The 19,375-nt window shown below is 46.7% G+C and overlaps 8 protein-coding genes across 8 annotated transcripts; 4 read left to right on the forward strand and 4 right to left on the reverse strand.

Annotated features, from left to right (window-relative positions):
• Positions 1-2,748: 2,748 nt before the first annotated feature.
• Positions 2,749-4,563, reverse strand: N7478_006954 (uncharacterized protein; the record flags this gene model as incomplete). The annotated part of the gene is made up of 1 exon (XM_056923168.1): positions 2,749-4,563. The coding sequence occupies one exon, from the start codon at positions 4,561-4,563 to the stop codon at positions 2,749-2,751; it is 1,815 nt and encodes a 604-aa protein (XP_056781205.1).
• Positions 4,564-6,431: 1,868 nt separating this feature from the next.
• On the forward strand, positions 6,432-6,864 carry N7478_006955 (uncharacterized protein; the record flags this gene model as incomplete). The annotated part of the gene is made up of 2 exons (XM_056923169.1): positions 6,432-6,725; positions 6,823-6,864. The coding sequence occupies 2 exons, from the start codon at positions 6,432-6,434 to the stop codon at positions 6,862-6,864; spliced, it is 336 nt and encodes a 111-aa protein (XP_056781206.1).
• A 753-nt stretch (positions 6,865-7,617) lies between these two features.
• N7478_006956 (uncharacterized protein) lies at positions 7,618-9,129 on the forward strand (the record flags this gene model as incomplete). The annotated part of the gene is made up of 1 exon (XM_056923170.1): positions 7,618-9,129. One exon carries the CDS (start codon positions 7,618-7,620, stop codon positions 9,127-9,129), a length of 1,512 nt encoding a protein of 503 aa, XP_056781207.1.
• A 600-nt stretch (positions 9,130-9,729) lies between these two features.
• Positions 9,730-11,183, forward strand: N7478_006957 (epoxide hydrolase; the record flags this gene model as incomplete). The annotated part of the gene is made up of 4 exons (XM_056923171.1): positions 9,730-10,051; positions 10,107-10,231; positions 10,304-10,376; positions 10,435-11,183. The coding sequence occupies 4 exons, from the start codon at positions 9,730-9,732 to the stop codon at positions 11,181-11,183; spliced, it is 1,269 nt and encodes a 422-aa protein (XP_056781208.1).
• Positions 11,184-11,509: 326 nt separating this feature from the next.
• pup3 (proteasome core particle subunit beta 3) lies at positions 11,510-12,323 on the reverse strand (the record flags this gene model as incomplete). Its single annotated transcript, XM_056923172.1, has 4 exons — positions 11,510-11,653; positions 11,714-12,168; positions 12,227-12,245; positions 12,321-12,323. 4 exons carry the CDS (start codon positions 12,321-12,323, stop codon positions 11,510-11,512), a joined length of 621 nt encoding a protein of 206 aa, XP_056781209.1.
• Positions 12,324-12,714: 391 nt separating this feature from the next.
• N7478_006959 (putative UBX domain protein) lies at positions 12,715-14,270 on the forward strand (the record flags this gene model as incomplete). The annotated part of the gene is made up of 2 exons (XM_056923173.1): positions 12,715-12,851; positions 12,911-14,270. 2 exons carry the CDS (start codon positions 12,715-12,717, stop codon positions 14,268-14,270), a joined length of 1,497 nt encoding a protein of 498 aa, XP_056781210.1.
• A 641-nt stretch (positions 14,271-14,911) lies between these two features.
• Positions 14,912-15,899, reverse strand: N7478_006960 (60S ribosomal protein eL36; the record flags this gene model as incomplete). Its single annotated transcript, XM_056923174.1, has 3 exons — positions 14,912-14,995; positions 15,290-15,475; positions 15,852-15,899. 3 exons carry the CDS (start codon positions 15,897-15,899, stop codon positions 14,912-14,914), a joined length of 318 nt encoding a protein of 105 aa, XP_056781211.1.
• A 388-nt stretch (positions 15,900-16,287) lies between these two features.
• Positions 16,288-19,335, reverse strand: N7478_006961 (MDM20/NAA25 family protein; the record flags this gene model as incomplete). Its single annotated transcript, XM_056923175.1, has 7 exons — positions 16,288-17,037; positions 17,096-17,208; positions 17,274-18,027; positions 18,085-18,364; positions 18,418-18,758; positions 18,843-19,019; positions 19,087-19,335. The coding sequence occupies 7 exons, from the start codon at positions 19,333-19,335 to the stop codon at positions 16,288-16,290; spliced, it is 2,664 nt and encodes an 887-aa protein (XP_056781212.1).
• Positions 19,336-19,375: the final 40 nt, after the last annotated feature.

Below are 19,375 nucleotides of genomic sequence, written 5' to 3' on the forward strand. Positions count from 1 at the left end.
CACCATGGCTCACTCCCAGGACACAAGTTGTAGAGGTCAATTCAAGGTGTTCACAGACAGAGAGATTGGGATTGGTGCAAGAGGGGGACAGGAGGGGATTTTCCGAGTCTCTGGGGCGGTCTAGACACTTTCAGGTCGCTCAGGCTGAAACAGGGACAAAGGAACTTGACCTCGAACTTCAATGCTGTCTCCTCCAGCTGTCAAAATAATACAAAAGCAATAAAAAATCACCATTAAATTTCTCGATGTTCAATGGCCCAATTCATACAGTAAAAATTCCAAGCCACAAAAAAAAGTACTATGGGTTCATAACACTGTGCCCTCTGCGGAGACGGACAACCGCACGATCGGCGGATCTAGACCGAGTTGTGTCTGGTGTGACTGAAGATAAAGGGGTGGAAAACAGCCACACCTAAGCTCATACCACCACCACAACATTGAAGTTTATACCTCAATACTCATACAAGTCCGACCACAACAACAAATCTTGCGGGGGAGATCAATCAGATCTGTTAATCACAAAAAATTTTAAAAATGTTTAAACCATAACCGATTTCGTACTCGTGTCGCGGAAAGTACCAAGACCTACTAAATGCACCTAAAAGTACCTAAATACACTAAAAGATGACTAGGCCCGCTCACTGAAGGGGCCAATCCTCCCACCTCGTCAGACCAGGCCCATAATGATGATCTTTACGTTATAGAATCTGGCTCCGTACGTGGGCACGTTAAATTAAGACAAAGACAAAAAAATTAAAATTTTGTACATGCATATCATGGGCTTAGAAGCCCGGCTTATCAACCAGGATACCCCTGCACTTTCCATTCACTTGCGACAATGCGGGGCTTTTGGATCTGGTCCGGTCAAAATCTAAATCCTGCTGTGCTAGGTGATAGATCACCTATTGGTTGGATTCTCTGCCACCGAGCATTTAGTTGATTGATCTCGCATATTTCCCCCACTATTAGGAGCGCCCCTAACTCCAGCATTCAGTATCCATAGGCTACGGTCGGATGTCTTTTGCTACCGAATTATGGATCTGTGTACTGTATGCGATGCAGCTCCAAATTGGAATGGTATCATGACTTGAAGAGTGGATTGGTGGGGTTTTCCAATCGCGTTCAAGGTTTGTGAGTTCGTCCAACATTGATGCATGAAAAAAATTGTACAATACCTCCTTTTCTTTGCCTCGGGGTTTTGAAGTTTTGGATTGCCTAGAAATCATGCATTCTAAAGGTCCATTCGGTAATTTCCTACAAGAATCATTCATCATGCACAGCATGTCTTTACTGGTGTCTACTAAGCATGTACCTGCGAGAAGTCTGCATGCGGATAGCCCTGGAAGTAAATATTAGTTTAGAAGAGTATATATGCCTTTCAAAATGTTGGATGTTGCTTTAGAAGTCAAAGTAAGCACCAAAATTCGCTTAGTCTCACTCCTATACTTTCTATTGGATAGGTTATTGGCCCCAGTAATATTCCACAAAGCATATTGGCCGGCTACCAGTAGTTCCCTCGCATACTTAAAAGTCTGAAATCAAGGTACTCTCAGCAAACTAGAGCTTTAGTATGGATTGCAATATTTCGTTCGTAGCATTGAAATTTTTCAATTACTGCGATTTGAGAGATCGTATAGGTATGTACTACTAGTATATCGAAATGTAGAGGTCCGGCGCACTTGAGCACTGGTATGACATCCATTGATAGTAGGCCCATAGTTATACTGTATACACTCGGGCTGACTGCCAGTGTTCATGGGCGGGCACCTGCGAACATAGATAAACAGATTAATACATAATATGCCATGATTTTATGTGGCCTGGTACTAGTAAAGGTAGCTTCAAGTTACTAGACACTCAACCGATATTTTACTAAATTATCTTGAGGCCAATGGGGGTTGAGACTACAATATTCAAGATAGAAGAATAAGTAGACCGAGAGGTGGTAAAGCGACAACATACCGAGAAAGGCAGCGAAAACAAAAACCTTACTCGATACCAACTATTCTTCTGCGCGGCATCATTTTATCCGCGCAAAATGGTATTCCACAGCAAGACCATGCTATTCAAAATTAAAGGTCAAGATCATGAAGCGAGTGCTGAAGGTCGATAAATCCTTCCGGACTCCTCTGGCCAAAAAAGGAAACCCCTGACAAACGATTTGTATATTTAATACCCCAGAAGTCGACATCCAATCCGAAGGAAGGAAATCATAAAGATGAATCCTTCAAGGTATACCGCGCAGGAGCTAACGCTGAGAGTAGGGAGTTGGATCCTAAACCAAAATCAGACGAAGTCAAACAGCATATTAAATATGTGGCCGATCGCCATAACGAGCCTTAGTTGTTTATAGCTGGGAGGTAGGCATGGAGAGGGATGCGTGTAACAAATGTTGCTTGTGTTCAGCAGAAAACACAATGAGCGACTACTAGTACACTGAGAATCAACTTGAATCGACGACAGTGTATTTCTTAGGCTTAATATAAGATCATGTCAGTTCTATTTGAAATTTGCAAATGTGTGGACAATGCTTTGCAACCTTAGAATTTTGGCGCGAAGAGAGTCATAGAACTGAACTAACTATACTAACTATCTAGGCATGTTGACTAACTCCATAACAAAGTCGCTATTTGAAAGGAAAAGTCTCTCTGTTCATGATTATGTATCCACTGGCATATGAAGAATCGGCAAACCCACTAAGATGCACACCATTCGTTCTAATTTCCTTAAAAGTACAAGAATGCAACATCAAAAAAGTTCATAACGTTCACTGGTGCCTCTTTCACCACCCTCGGATCTCCCAGTAGAGCTATGTGGATCTGTGGTTGTGCTCCTGTGCCCCGAGCTATGTTTTTCATAATAGCCGGCAAATCCAGGATCATAGCCCAGCTCGTGCCGGCTATCGGGGCGGCGGGTAGCAATTTCTACTGGGACGCCTTGTGGCTGGACAAGCCGAGGCCCAGTACACTCTTGGATTGGGGGCCCTTCGGAGGCCTTGGCTCTTTGCCGGCGGCGGCGTATTAGAAGCCAGGCGACAGCGCCAATTATCGCGATGGCTGCACAACCACATCCAACGCCAATGCCTATCTTGGCACCCGTGGATAGACCTTCAGCTGAGGTGGAAGTTGATGAAGAGCTGGTTGAGCTGGTTGAGTTGGAAGTTGTTGCAGAATTGTTACCAGCGCTATTAGAAGTCAGGGGAGTCCAGTAGGATGTCCAGGTGCTTTCCCAACTATCGTCGGCCCCCTTAATGGTAGTGGTAGTTGGATCTATACTGACAACGTTCGAGATAAAATTATCATCTGGACCCGGAGCCTGAGATAGAAACCAATATTTCTGTGACCAATGTACACCGTAAAAGGCTGCCTGTAGGAAAGCTCTACCCAACACTAGAGTATCATCCGTAGGCATGAGTGGAAGGTATGGTGTGTCAACTTTGGTTAGAGGAGGTGAGAGGGTGAGGTTCAGCAGAGCGAAAGGAACCTTTATCGTAATCCTCTCCGTATTGATATCATCCTTGACGAACGTAAAGCCCAAATAGGCAGGGGAAGTGATTATTTTGGAGTAGTTCTCGTTGGTTGTGTCCCACGTGTATAGGCCGAGCTCGGAGTTATAGGACACGGGCAGATTGGCGGTTATTGCATCGCATGTACTCTGAGGTAGATAAATATATGGATTTGTTGCGTCAATTGCAACGTTCATCCCAGATGATAAAGATGTGTTGGATCGTGCCATCAGGCCGGTAACGTTGGAGGATCCCCAAATCGACCCGCCTTCCACAACTCCGATGCTTATGTCAAGCAGTTCAATTGGCAGCTCTCCACTATCAATTGGTTGTATGGAAATGTCCCCAATCACTCGATTCTGATCATATCCTCCCAGGTAGAGAGAACCAGAGATTCCGAATTGGACAGAGCCAATATGCATTCCATATGAATATGATGGGATCACGTTGTGCTCAGAAAGCCAACTGGTAACAAATGTGCCGTTCAGCGGAGGGCCATCATTTTCAGCAAAGGTTTGATTGACGTCTGGCCCACCTAACGCAAGGACGCCCACGTCTAGAGGGTATATCCCACCACCAGGGTAGGTTCGATACCCCTGTTCAACGGCAATTAAATTCGAATCTGCCGTTCCGGTTCCTTCAACATCTATGGAGTCAAGTGCCCGGTAGGCAAGGGTTTGCATAGCGACTGCATCCGTATAACCCCACTTCCTGTCTGTCCACGCATTGTCGGGGGATAGAGAGATAGAATCACCATTCCAGGTGTCAGAGCTGTCAGGATCAAAAAGACCAGCTTGGTCTCCGTAGCAGTATGATGAGATATCCGTTGTGTTTTTACAAAGTGTGTTCAAAAGAACCCAGGTTGTCCATGATGCCCCAGGATACATCGCTATTACTGTGTCATCGGCGCCTATCTTGACTTTAACAGCGTGCCAGGGACCATCAGATCCAAATGTATCGTCAGACCAAGTCATGCCCCACGGGGCCGAAGCAGAGACATTATTCAAGAGTAGTAACTCCCAAAGGAAGATAATCGAACAGGTGAAGGACCTTTGCATTTCTGAGAAGGAGTCAATACTTGCCAAACATATACAAGTGTGAATCGTATTTGGATGCTTGGTAGGATGCAGGGATGTTATAATGAGCCGAAATGCAAACTCAACATACCGTGACGCGAGAATTTACATGAGATAATGAGTGAGAGGTGTGTGTATTTGGATGAAGGTTGATAATTGACGATCGTACCTGGGCGAGCAAGGCTTCCCTTCTAAGATCAAGGCTCTTGGGGGCGGCAGGCGGTACAAGTAGTGTTTAACTTTGACGGAGGATAATCAAGGAATAGACTTAGCCCGCGCCTAACGCTCATACCAACTGATTGCCTTTTAGACCAGGAACCGCTATAGAAACGAAATTATTCAGGGAGAAATTTTCGGGGGGAGGGTGAGGGGGACAATGTGACTAGCTGAGCAGTCCTGCACCATATTTCACAGAGTAACGTTTTCGGTTTAGTTATATGGGGCCCTTGATCAAGCCCATTTGTCCAGGAATACGCTAATGCATTAAACAAGCAGGGATTAAAGCAGGAAAAGCCTGGTATTCTGTAAGTGTTCACTCGCAGGATTCAAGATACGTCTTATGAAACATTGCTTAGTCCATATGGAAATGTCGTTGAATTTGATAAAGAATCTTCCAAACCGTGAGGTCTAATTATTGCTACTATAGTATAAGTTATAGAGCTCGCCGGGCCACTTACTAACCAGGCAACATCATGATCATCACAATACCGACGATTTTACAATATGCTTATTCACCTAGGCACTTTTAATCCAGGCACCGGGTCACACAACTTGAACTCTAGGAACCAGCAGAGCGAACTTGAATGCGCATCAAATTACATTCAAATGGTACCTATACACGCCTTTTGCGCATATCACTTCGGCATATACAATTATATAGAAGATAGCCGGGCGTTTATCTATATTTAGGCTGTAATTTAATAAAATTGGGCACATATAGGTCTCATATAATTAGTGAGGGTGGATGACAGTTAAGGGTGTTTGTTATCACAGAAATGTACAGGGATGAGGGCTATAGATAGATACGAAGTGTACACATAGGCACATGGGCATCGGGTAGATACCTCCTTTACGGGTGAGCCCCTCAAGCGAATGCTGGGTGCGGCGGGATTCTCGGAAGTCTATTGGCCGCAAAAAGAAGTCTGGCCGTGCGGCCTTCCGCCTAATCACGCTCCAGTGGCCTGAGTGGGGTTTGGTTGCCCTATAGAAACGGCTCGTTTCAACAGGGATCTTCCCGCCCGGCCGCAAATCTAACCTGCTTTTACGGCGTAGTCCGTACTCGCATGGAGTACCTTGGCCTATTTGATCCACACTGGGCGACAACTATTATAATTGGTCTCTCAGCCTACGTTAGCGCCAGCCCATGACGTGATCTGTCTCAGGGTTTGCCTTAACAAGTATCTTTTCAACCGCTCCGCCAGTTAGCCGATGTGATAGGGGTGCAGATATTGTGGGGCGCTATCACTAGCATCGCCAATTGCACGTTCCCTCAAGATGTGAGAATCGCGCTATCCGTTGGGGCCAGCGCTAAGGCAAAGGTCTCCCTCAGTCGACGGCTACGAGCCACCTGGGCATTCTCTACACTCCCCATTCCCCTGCAGAATTTGATCTCATTTCGCTGGCCTCGGCCCAGTACCTGATCATTCATGAGATGAGTTGATCTGTCTTATCGTTCGTCTTATCATTCTCTTTCTTTCTTCGCTCCACCCTAGCACGCAGTTGGTATCGCCGGCAAGGAAAACCCAGGAGCATTCTCATGCTGTGATTAAATGAGGTAGATGGACCAGCTAGTGGGTATCGCATTACTTAACTCCAAAATCTGAAATTTTACTAACAAATATACTCAAGCCATGGATTATAGCACTACATACGCTATCGCCGCCGCTATCGCGCTCACAATCGAGTACTCGCAACACATACTAAAATACAACCTCGACATTCGTGTTGAGTGTTTGTGCTGGATATTCTTGTATGTCGCGATTAAATTGCATCACAAATTTATACGACAGCCGACAGCGGCGCTCGACAATGGTATATTGTCGCAGGACCAGATATACGCCTTCAACTGGATAACATGGAGCACTTCAATTTGCATTGCTGGGGCGCGTGTCTTAATGGTGCATCATGATACAGTATTGGCAATGGTATGTCTGCTTTCTAATTTGACGACCGGTATTTAATATTGGCTAACTCGATGTAGCCACTCGCCGCGGCATTTATATCCATTGCACTGTCATATAGAACTTCACAATCGCCTACTTTGCCGAAGCCAGGAGGCCATAACGAATTATTACGATCAACCTCACGACTCCGGTACTACCTACAACTATCAGCTCTGTGCTTACTATGCCTACTCTTCCTATACCACTTTAGCGACCCTTTAACTGGTTCTTCGGCCTTGGTTCTGGTTCTTTTTGTCATGGCGAGATCATCCGCATTTGTTTTATTGGATACGTGCCGGGAGAATAGCCTACAGCTCCCGTCCTTAAAGATGCTCGAGGTTATAGTTTTTCGCGTATCTGTCATTCTCATAGGAGCTTTGCTGGTATTTCCCCCGTCGTCTATGTTAGCATGGCCGATGGTACTACTGGCGCTTTTCACTGCAGCAGGACTGGCAGCTACTGGCTATTTGGTGCGTGTTTACAGAATATTTCAATCAATACACTCAATAAAATCAATCTCAGCTAACACTATGTTTTTACTCATGGAAAGGTTATGGGTGGTCAAACTTTTGCAGCTGCAACTATCGATTCATACTCCACAACCGCGATGCAAAGCCTTCTGGCAGAATCAGTTCAAGTGTCCCTCTTATCCCCTTTGATTTCTGTTCTATCACTGGTATGGGGTGTCATTCATCTTCCTCCATCGACAACACGGCGAAGAGTTATTGCTATGGCAGTTTTCCCCATACTGCCCATTCTCATGGGACATTCAGTATTATGGCATTTGGAATCTTATCAATTACGAACTGAACTACATTCATCCACACATCCAATTCACCACCTTGCTGCAAAGGCCGACTTTGAGTTTAATGCGATGGTCAATAGACAATCTCGAACGCTAGGTGCTTGCTGTGCAGAGTACGAGCGCCGATATGGCCGGAAACCTCCTCCAAATTTTGATAAGTGGTTTCAAGCTGCTCAGAGAGACAATTTCTTGTTAGTGGACGAGTTTGACTCTATGATGTCAGTTTTGAAGCCCTTGTGGGGTGTTGCTCCATCTGATATTCGCGCTCGTATTGAAAACGTGATTGATGCTAGCCGAGGGGAAGGCATGTATCGGTTCACTGTTAACCAGCGTACAAGGCCCTCCTTTGACGATCCTGCCACCTGGATGCCGCAGATTTTCAATCCTTGGTTTAACTCGGAGGTCCTTGAAACCCTACCCAATCTGACTCTTGCGATGAACACCATGGACGAGGCTAAGGTTGTTGTACCTCACGATATCCTGTCTCATGCCTTAAATGCTGCCAGTAATAGGGACAAAACTCCAGTTTCCCCAGGAGTAAATCCAGAAATTGCCCAACATGTCGACTTCTTGAATATTGGAAAGCAGGATACTTGGGATGCTTTGTCATTATCATGTGCTCCTGACACGATGGCGCGTGACTTTTCTTTAAAGGCCAAGCATTCTCCTTTCCTGACCGAGATGGGCTTTCTCTCCAATGTAACATTGGGAAAGGACGTTTGTCAATTTCCCGAGCTTCATAAAATTCATGCTGGTCTTCGTCATCCAGAGTCAATGACAATCACCCATTCCCTCGTCCCAATCTTTTCTCAAGCAAAAGCTTCCTGTTTCAATGATATGCTTTACCCAAGTCCATTTTATGCCGAGAAACTGCGAACGGGAGAATACAAAGAAAGGGAAGATATGGACTGGGAAGAAAAAGACAATATTGTTTATTGGACGGGGTCAAATACAGGAGGCCACTCCACCTCCGAGAATTGGCGGTCACTACAGCGTCAACGTTTAGCACTGATGATGATGGACGAAAGCTATCCAATTGATTTGCTGCTTCGACCCCAGCAACCGGCTAAACGAAAGCCAGATTGGGTTCCAGTGACCTCCACTATTGCGGCTATCTCGAACTCTACCCGGGTGCGGATTTCGGCCGCCATTCAATGTGACGATCTAGCATGCATGGAACAGAATGACGTTTTGCACATTTTGGATGGGGAAAGAGACGGTATAGATGATGGATATAGAGCACGATATAATCTCGACCTGGATGGAAATGGTCTCAGTGGGCGCTTCTATCGCCTGCTGATGTCTAAATCGGCCGTGATGAAGCAAACTCTTTACCAAGAGTGGCATGATGACTGGCTAATTCCATGGGTTCATTATATACCGATCAGCATGGACCTTCGGGACTTCCCGGAAATTGTTCGTTACTTCACGCAAGAGGAGGAGGGGCTGGCACTGGGCAAGAAGATTGCTGAAAGCAGCTACCAGTGGTCGCGCCGTGTACTCCGCAGTGAAGATATGAGACTTTTCTGGTGGCGCCTCATGTTGGAGTATGGAAGATTGGTGAACGATAACCGTGAATGAACGTTTCAGCATTCAATGCATTGTATATAGACAGATTGAAGAATAGTTTTCTGTAAAATACCCTGATACCATCACATTTTTGCGTCCTGGTCTTCTTAGCAATGAGGATTAATCTTCACCTCATTCTTAATGTCTTACAGCAACTTTGGGTAGTGAATAGCTAGCGATATTGTTTTGCCAGCTAGGATATGATTTCTCAATGCAGCTGATGCTTGTGGGTCTCCTGTTTGTAATGCAAATGGGTCTGAGCCACTTTTTCTGTGTTTATAACTGAGCATATGAGCAAGAGACTCGTCCTGCTTGGAAATATTCCCTCCAGTGCCTCAATCCTGTCAAGCTTTATAATGAATGGGGTTTTCAATTAAGTTTACTATAGTAGGGAGGCACTGGGTGTGATGCCGAGGCTTGATCGGCGGAACAACGTAGGCGGGGGTTAACAACGATCAACATCGGAAGAACTTCAATCCCTCGGTCTAGACATAGATGTAGAGTATACATTTCCACAGTTCCACATATGTGCAAAATTTGTCGAAATTCTACATTACTGTCTGCAATTGGTTAATTGCCCCAAGCAGAAGGTGAAACGTCTCGACCAAAAGAATGACAAAAGCCACTCCGTTCGCTATAAACGTCCCCGATGACAAAATCAAGGAACTACACCAGAAGCTCAAGCTCGCGACCTTTCCCGATGAACTTGATGATGTAGGCTGGAGCATGGGTGTCCCACTCAACGACATGAAACGATTAGTCACTACATGGCGCGAGAGCTTCGATTGGCGTGCCCAGGAAAAGAAATTAAATGAGCAGCTCAAGCAATTCACCGTTCCTGTCTGGGTTGATGGATTTGGCGAATTGGATATCCATGTTGTGCATCATCGATCTGAGAATCCTCGCTCAATTCCCTTGTTATTCATTCATGGCTGTAATGTACACCCCAAGAGCGTTCAGTCCATCCAACATACTAATATGTTATTCAGGGCCAGGAAACTTCCTCGAAGCTACCAAGCTGATCCCATTGCTCACTAAGGGGGACGATGTCGCATCATTTGATGTTATAGCGCCATCTCTTCCTAACTTTGGATTCTCACAAGGAGCTAAAAAGGTAGATATACTCTGAACTGCGGTGGAATTTGGTCTATATTAAAGTTAAATGGCTAACAAGCGACCGCTTTAGCGAGGCTTTGGACTGGCCCAGTACGCTGAAACTCTTCACAAGGTGATGATTGCCTTAGGATACGATGAATACGGTAAATACCCCCACATCCCATTTCCCCCAAACCAAAGCCGCCAAGCTAACTTCACCAGTGATCCAAGGAGGAGACTGGGGCGCCATCCTTGCCCGTACAATGACAATATACTACTCGCAGCACATTAAAGCTATCCATGTCAACTTCATTCCCTGTCCTCCACCGTATCCCTGGCGCAATCCGTTGCGTTTCCTATCATCTCTCATTAGCGTCCCGTTCTCCGCAAAGGATCGCGCCTCCATCGCAAGGACACTGGGATACATTACCATCGACAACGCCTATTCCAAGCAGCAATCTTCCCGACCACAGACATTGGGCTATGGTACTCACGATAGTCCTGTTGCATTGCTGGCGTGGATATACGACAAGTTGCATTCTTGGTCGGAGGGCTATGCCTGGACAGATGAAGAGATTTTGACTTGGGTGAGTATTTACTATTTCTCGAGAGCTGGGCCATCGGCTTCGATGAGAATCTATTACGAAGCTGCAGTGGAGAAGCCAGAGGTCAATGAGGCGGATTCGAATGTGGGAGTGGAAGTGACGAATTGGACTTCGCTTTCACAGGTTCTTGCGTCTGTTGCGCCTGCAAGTGTTCGAATTGCGGTGGCCCAGTTTAAGGAAGAGCTGGTTATGTGGCCTATGGCTTGGTATAGAGTTATTGGCAATGTTGTGAAGGAGAATGAGTTTGATCGTGGTGGACATTTTGCAGCTTGGGAGGTTCCAGAGTTACTTGCACAGGATCTAAAGGAGTTTCATGGTAAAGATGGGGCGGCGTATGCTTTGGTAGAGGGAAGAGACGGTTACTAGATATTAGTATAGAGGACAAGAAATGAGGACTGAAGTTTTCTTTCAAGAATTGAGTTTATCATAAGGAATATGCAACAAAGCTGTGACATTGACATTGATGACGGGGTGTATTATCGTGATAGGGGGGATAAATAAAAGAGTCGTGTGATGAGCACATCTTGTACTCCGAAAGCTCGACTGTCTTCATGTCACTGCTGTAACATTTCCATCCTGGCCGTCCATGGCACCCCGTCACTTAGTGAAAACCTCAGACGCCAAAATCTGCCTCGAAAGCCGACAGAAAGCCCAAAATAACCAGCTCGAACATCCATGACCGCTCCGTTTCTTTAATCCTGTCGTCCCTTCAGCAGACGCTGGGTAACCTTATCTTTCTCGATGATGTACACTTGGGCTCCCCAGCCACTAAGTGCGTCACGGTCCACCGCGGCCAATAGAGCTTGGGAGATGGTCTCGAAAAGATCCTCGGGTGACTTAGGAGCACAAATTAGCTTTTATGTCGATAAATAGAGACAAGAAACTCAATGACATACCAGATCTGGCTCCCACAGACCCTCACAGGTACCGAACAGCTGATCGCTGGCGGTTCCGCTCACAATGAAGTCCTTGGCAAGATCGATACAGCCAATGCTGTCAAACCCACAGATGAATGGCTTCCCAGATGTTTGGTTGATACCAGCAATCACAGGGCTGACGAAGAAAGGACCAAACCGCTTCTCATACAACGATGAACTGACTAGGTTGGCCAGGGTCTGGGGTGCGATATTACGTTCCTCGCGCAGACGGTACATGTTGACCTTGTAACGGAAGAGATCGGAGACGGTATTGACATCGGTGGCGAGACCTGTCAGGCCAAGGTAGGTGGATGGGGCATAGTTGAAGATCTTAGGGAAGTTGTTGGAGATGGTCAGGGCTTGCATGCCCAAGCGGAGATCGCAGGCAATGGCGACGCAGTCCTTGCCCACCATGGCGACACAGGCACCACCATCTAGAACATTGTTAGCGCCTTGATGAATATGTTTTCGTCTGGGGAGAAGTGGGCGTACTGATGTCGAAGGGAGAGCCCTGGTGATGGGGACAAGGAGGTTAGCTTTCAAGGTCTCGCGGCTAACAAACAGGACAAGGGACCTATCTCCATACCATTATTGCGGTATTTTTTTATTCAATATAGACCGGGACAGAATTGCTGAAGCTCTGTAGAAAGTCGCGGGTTGAAAATAGAGGGCTGGGAAGGGATGATGGAGGTGATTGATGGGGCAGAGGTGTTGATGACGGGGAGCTGTGAGGTGCGCGAGCTCGGATGGATGACGCCGCACCACCGCTGCCTGTTTAGTCGGTGGCTCTATCTGCCCGCAACTCTTCGATTGCTTTCTCATCATTCCACCACCTTACAAATTTCCCCCGCTTTTGTATGCAGTTTTTGTATACCTAAAGATAGGCTCGAACTACCGGACTCGACTTTTGATTGTTGAATTTTCTAGACCAACCTTTCAGAGCTCTTTTTGCAACAAATTCATTCCCCGCCCGCGCAACAATGAGCGCCCACGTCGTGGTAATCGACTCCACGGCCAGGCGGGCAACTGTGAAGACAACCCCAGCCAAACACCTTACGGATATTTTGCAAGAAGCTTGTACAAAGTTTGGTTACAACTCCAATCAGTATGCTCTTAAGTACGTGTTTCTGAACCCCCGCATTGAATGATATCATGCTAAATGAGTATAACTTCCAGGCACAATCGCAAACAGCTGGATATGTCCCTTTCTTTCCGTTTGTCAGGCCTTACCACTGGAGCAAAGCTAGAACTGGTTCAACTATCCCGATCTCCCTCCGTCGTCACTGTAGCCCTTCAACTACCAGAGTCCGAAGCTCGCGGTGCTCCGAACGGACGCATACTAGACAAGTTTCCAAGTACAACTACACTTTGGCTGGTGTTACGCAACTTTGAAGCGGGAGTTGCAGGCAGCACAGTTGCACGCAATCTTACAGCGCGTGGAGTGCCCGCTGCAGATGGTGGTGATTCTGGTGCCGGGCGATTGTACTATGAGGTTCCGGTTCTTCGGGTTTTGGAGCGCGAGCTATCAAGCTTCACAGATTTGCAGAAGTCTCTTGCACAGCTGGGCTTTAATAGTGGGAATATTCTTATTCGCCTCAGCTTTCGACGAACGGAAGAGCCTCTTGAAGAAGCGATGGTGAAGATCGGCGAGTACTTCAAATTGAGCGGAGATGATACGCCAATGCAACAACCAACTCAAACAACTGCAGCTCCTCCGGCCATTCAAAACAATGAGAATACAGCTCCGCAACATCAGGATAGCACCACACAACCTGAACCAGAACAATCTACATTTGAGCCAGCTACTGCACCCGAAGCAGCCCCCGAGCAAACTGGCTCGGCATCTAACCGATCAGTTACTGTTTTTTCCCCTCCATCTGAAAATATACCATTATCAGCACAATTATCATACAACGAAGCAGACTACATCCCCTCTGTCGAACATGCCAAAGCCCATCAACGCCAACTGAACGAAGCTTCCCGTCCCCAGCGCCTACCAACAGACGCCGAGATAGCTGCTAAGACGGCCGCAGAGGATAAGCGCCGCGCAGACATCCGCGAGATCGACGTGAAGATCCGCTTCCCAGATCAGAGCCAAGTAGTTGCCAAATTCGGGACATCAGACTCAGGCCAGTCATTGCATGGCTTTGTACGAAGCTGTCTGTCCCCAACATACGGAGAGATTAATTTCGCCCTGAACGCTTTCGCCGCCGCCGCACCAGGCCGTGCTGGACATGCGAATGTCATTCCTGACACTGAATTCCTTTTAATCAAAGACCTCCGACTGCAAGGTCGGGTTTTAGTAAATTTCACCTGGGCTGATAATGCAAGCTCGGCTACACACCAACAACGATCTGAGATATTGCGCCCGGAACTCCGCAGCCAAGCACAGCAATTGAAGATTGAGCAACCACCGGAGATTATTGAGGAAGCCGCTACGTCAAAACCCGAGCCAGGCCCCAGTGGTAGCTCGGATACAGGAAAGCCTGGAGCGAAGAAGGGAATGCCTAAGTGGCTGAAATTGGGGAAGAAATGAAGAAAGAAGAAATCAAGTAGAGCAATGACTTTGATGTTACAAATGATGTGACTCGAACGAACATGTCATGATGAGATAGAAAGGTCGATGGACTTTGCATTTATTGTTTCGAAAGCTAGGTAGATGTTTTAGCTTCCCTAAGACCAGGCCAATATATTGCATAAATATTCATTTCCCAAACAAGTTGCCATGGCGGAGAGTGATCAACGATCCATCTGAAATCCACAGGCGTCCAAGATCTTTTGGCTTGAAATACTGCTACCAAAAATGCATAACGATCATTCATAGAACAGCCGAGAAATAGACTTTTTAGACAGGATACCCCAGGCCATACAGTCTACGAGAGTTACAAAGGCACATAATGTAATGAATTGAAACAATGTTTTCATTATGGTTTCTCTTCCATTAGGGAAGGGATCCCACTTTTGCCATCCCCATCATCCACCGGTAGTCACAAATCAAACTCCCATTCCCCTTCCGCAAGCCATACGCTATAGGCCCAAAAAGATAAAGCAGTCTTAGTAGACCTGCCAGCGTGGAGGTGAGAGAAGACTCCGGAAGTCCATTTTTTCGTTCGTTGCGCGCGCCAGGTATTCAAGTCGTTAAACGAAAGAGAAAAGAGGTTCACGGTATTGAGACATTTAGTGACCCTGGACACGACGGGCCTCAGCGATGACGCGCTGCATGTCCTCGACCTTTCGCTTTCCGCGGGTGAATGTACCGAGCTAAAAAGAATATTGTTAGTCGTCGTTTGACATAAAGATGGAATTTATGCGATTGCCGGTTAGATTGGTAGATATAGATATAAATGTGAATGTCGAGAGATCAGTCTCCAGTAGATAGACGTGAGTATGCACTTTGTTGTAACTGGGTTGAATAAAATCTTCTCAGGTGGCAAATATGCAAAATTGCTCCGCACTACCTCCGAAACTCAAGACATATCTCATTCATTCAAATCACACCAAATCGAACACGGACACTCATATAATATGTGCGAGGATGGTGGCGGGAAAACGTACGCGCTTCTTAGCGAGCTTACGGGCACGCTTGTCCTGAGCGTTTCTCAACAGCTCAATGACACGGCGCTCGTAGGGAGCGAGACCGACAACCTCACGGGCAATCTCACGGACGAACTGGGTGCGGCGAGAAGACTGGCCCTTGGAACGGCTGATCTTGGACTTGGGGGTGTTCAAGGGGGTGGTTTTCTGTGTAGATCATTAGCTCGTCTGTTTTGATGCAACGTTAATCTCCCATGCAAATAGCTCCTTCCAAATGAACTGTCCCGTGTATCGGTTTTCTCATTCGATTCGGTTTTAGGCAAGTCTGGGTTCAGATGCCAGCCAAAGATCTTTTTCCATGTCCATGTCGCAAATCTGAAAATTTTCCACCACACATTGTTTGGTCATTCAAGACTCTTTTCAAATGATTCCTCCAGTAGATCCTTGCCGTTCTGACATGCCCTTATCTTTCCATTGACTAACTGAGACCCAAGACCGACTCGTGAAAAAAACTGATAAGGGAACAGGATATCCGGATTGATGCTTCGGGGATTTGCAGGCAGGGAGTTTGGAGAACACGTACGCGGCCGTGGTTGGTGCCGGCAATGATACCGGTGCGTTCCTGCGCCATCTCGACGGTTGGTGACTGAAGGGGTTGGCGGTGGTTGTCGAAGAAGGGAATGAAGAGAGTCGTGTGAAAGTCCCCTAGTGTCGTCGGGAACCGCACAATTGCGGGTCTTGGCACGGGACTCTATGCATAGGCGAAGGGCTAGGGCTAGGGCTATTATCTAATCAAGATTCACGTTTGATGACTAAGGTTGTTTTTTTTACTTCGACTTTCTGCCTGAGGCAATAAGTTATTTCAATGAATACAAAAGTGATAACATGCCTCAAAGACATTATGGCCAATCAAAGAAATAGTTAACGTCGTGATCGTTTAGCTCTATTTCCATCTAAATGAACATTTTTGGTATTGAATTTCCACAATATCTCATGATACTCGTGAATTGTTACACTCATCACAGCTTCACCCTCATGACACCATCCAGAGCCTCCTCCCAGCTTTCCATCAAAGAACCACAGAATAGTTCGAGCTCAGAAGTTCCCAAAGATGACTCTAGTACTTCCTGTAAGTCCTTCGAATGAAGGTCAGACTCACTTCCTTGAATCATTAGATCGACCATCGAGCTCAGAACACCCGGCGCAGAGATGCGCTGCTTCAAAGCACGAGTGTTAGACCGGCTGAGCTCAAATACCTCGGACATCAACCCAGTCAGTCGGTCCACACGTTCTTTTGACAACTTGGCGGATTTGGAACTTTTTCGCGAAGCTGAAGCAACCAACAGTGACAGAGCCTTGAGGGTCTCGAGGAGGGTGAAAACAGCATGAAGATATTCCCACGTTGCGGCCGTTGGGGTGCCGTCATGCAGACAGATTGCAGTAGAGATCATGAGAGGGGAAACCTCAGTCTCATTCAGAGTAAGACTCCTCTTCTTCGCGTTCAACCAGTCCTCAACTTCACTCAGGGCCTTGTCAGCTTGCTCAGTAGTGGTGCTCTTGGACCCAGCCATGAAAGTCGCCACTCTGAGCAGCTCGGAATGGATTTTCGAAGTTTCCTTCTCGACCTCGGTCTGGTCGGTAGGCTCTGAAACGTACAGCTTACTCAAGTCCGGTAGGTCCATTTCAGGAGTTAATGGTTTTTGGATGGCAATGCCCTTCAGCACGTCGAAGAGTTGGTCTGTAATTCTGGCCGAGGAGAGCCAGTTTTCCTATAGAAATTATTAGTACTTTTTACCATCGGAGAGTAATTTGGGAAATAAGACTTACACTTGGAGCTGGCCCTGGGCGGAGGTACCGCTCAAAATCAGGTTGACCAGGGAACTCGCAACTCATAAATGCTGAGTATTCACGTCCATCCACGATAGGGGCGTCATTTCGGGCTGTGTTGGACATCAGTAAGCAAACGCAAATGTGTTAGACACGAAAGAAAGGCTGGAATCCTTACCGATTTCATCAAATCGTCCTAATGGATCTCCACCAACCAGTCTTTGTGCTCGGCGGGCATCCAGAGCATATAGTCTTCGACAAATACTGTTCGACAGACGCTTTCGTAGCTCAACAATTTCCTCCACGTTGATATAGCTTCCCTCTTCAAGACCACGAGTTCGGAAACTCATGGTGGTCAGGTCAGCAGTGCGGAAAAAGTTGAGACACTGAATGAATGCTGCTTGAGGGTCGAACTCCTTACGTTCAATACCCTCGGTTGGGGGTGCTGAGTGAGGATGAATAGTAGCGAGACGGGTAAAGAAATTGTGGGCCACACTCTCATACTGCATCTGCTTCACAGACAATTTGTTGAAGGTACCGAAGGCAAGAGATCCCGCTCCAAATAGAAGGTAAATACGAACCAGCATCAGGAGAGCCTGGTAGTTGTGTGGTGAATCGATGATGAGACGCTCAAGGACTGCGGCAGCACGGACGAAAGAAGCATGCGATGCGGCATCAGATTGGTCATTGTTTCCACTCAGTATGGCCATGGCTGCAAGGATGCATAGATCATCTCTCGGTTGGCTTTCGATAGTGGATGATTCCTCTTTACTGTTCTTCTCAGTCTTCGCAATTTCGTTCGTAGCAGAACTTTGATACAGGCTCATGCAGCGCGTGACTAACTCTTCCAGCTTTTGCTTGGAGGGGTTATCCACAGCGGAAACATTCAGGCAGTAATCCAACTTAAGAGAATTGATAGTAGGTACGACGGCCTATGTCGAAGTTAGTAAGAATGGTCCAGGAGTAGCATTTGGAAATTGGAAACTTACATCCTTGCCTTCGCCGACATTTTCAGACAGGTATTTTAGCATTTGTGCCATAACCTCTTTATCGCCATCCAAAATCCTTCGAAGATCATTGAAAGCGTAAAGCTTGCCTTTGTGTTGGTCAATATATTGTTGACAAATAGGAAGCAAATCGTCTTCAATGGTCATCTCGCCCTTCTTGATGGCGATTTTGATTATTTCAAGGCGTGCCAGAGTTGCGTTACGTGACTTAGGGTTGAACTCAATGAAACTCTCGACAAACTTTCGCATGTCAGCAGCGGTTCTAGATACGCAGTTAGCTCCCAATCAAAACCCAGGTGACGTTGAAAGACAAACCCAGGGGTTTCAAGATGTTTCACAGCTTCGACCAAAAGGTTCCAGATAACCCAATCATCGAGATCTCGGACTTGCTTTTGCTTTTGTTCGTCTTCGGGTACTGTGTAGTATTCTTTCACAAAAGAAATAGCCTCTTCCCACATATGAGACGCGCCCAAGTTTTCCGCCTTGAGTGCGATGAAGTGCGTGTCATTTTGACAGATACGAGACTTGATACCCAGGTTCTCACTATCCAAAATTTTCACAACTTCGTCAAAACGCTTCTGTGACTCAAAGATCTTGACCAGCAACAGCAATTCCTCTGACTTTTGAATGGCACGGGGTTGGCTCAATAATTGGGCCTAGCTCATTTCATTAGCCTCTCTCAAAGTTCCAAATTTTTACTCATCAATCATATTCAAAGACCGAAATAACTACAAACATACCGGGTCGGAGGGAACATCAGCGGCGGCTTTAGAGGCCATACGATACGCCAAGGTGCCGAACAGCTTGCGGTCCATTTCCGAGCTTCTATCATCAGTAGCAAGCATATGACTGCAGAAAATGGCCCAGAAATAATATTTGCGCTCCCTCGGGAAGTTTTTTTGAAGACTCATAGTGGCCTATGAGAAGAGCGGAGGTAATTAGCATATGCACCTCGATTCTTGCTGGAGATGGCCTCGCACTGACCTTCTGCGCCGACTTCCAATCATTGTCATCAAAAGCGAAGGTGAACCATCGCATCTGAAGTTCATGGTCCTGGGGCTTCGCTTTCGCCGCTTTCTCCCACAGCATGCTGCGTTCCTCCGCATGTCCACCCATCTTCTGCAGTGTCTTAAGTAGGATATCGAGGGTATCGATATCTGTCGTGGGAGGCTCAGCCTTGCAAATATCGAGTGTTTCCGCCATACCGCGCTTTTGGTGAGTTTCATCTGCCATCCGGAAGAGAACGTGCGCCCTCCATGCCTGTTGCGATTGT

This window comes from Penicillium angulare (genome assembly GCF_028827245.1).
Source record: "Penicillium angulare strain IBT 27051 chromosome Unknown utg000004l_segment0_segment0, whole genome shotgun sequence".
Taxonomy (NCBI): Eukaryota; Fungi; Ascomycota; class Eurotiomycetes; order Eurotiales; family Aspergillaceae; genus Penicillium; species Penicillium angulare.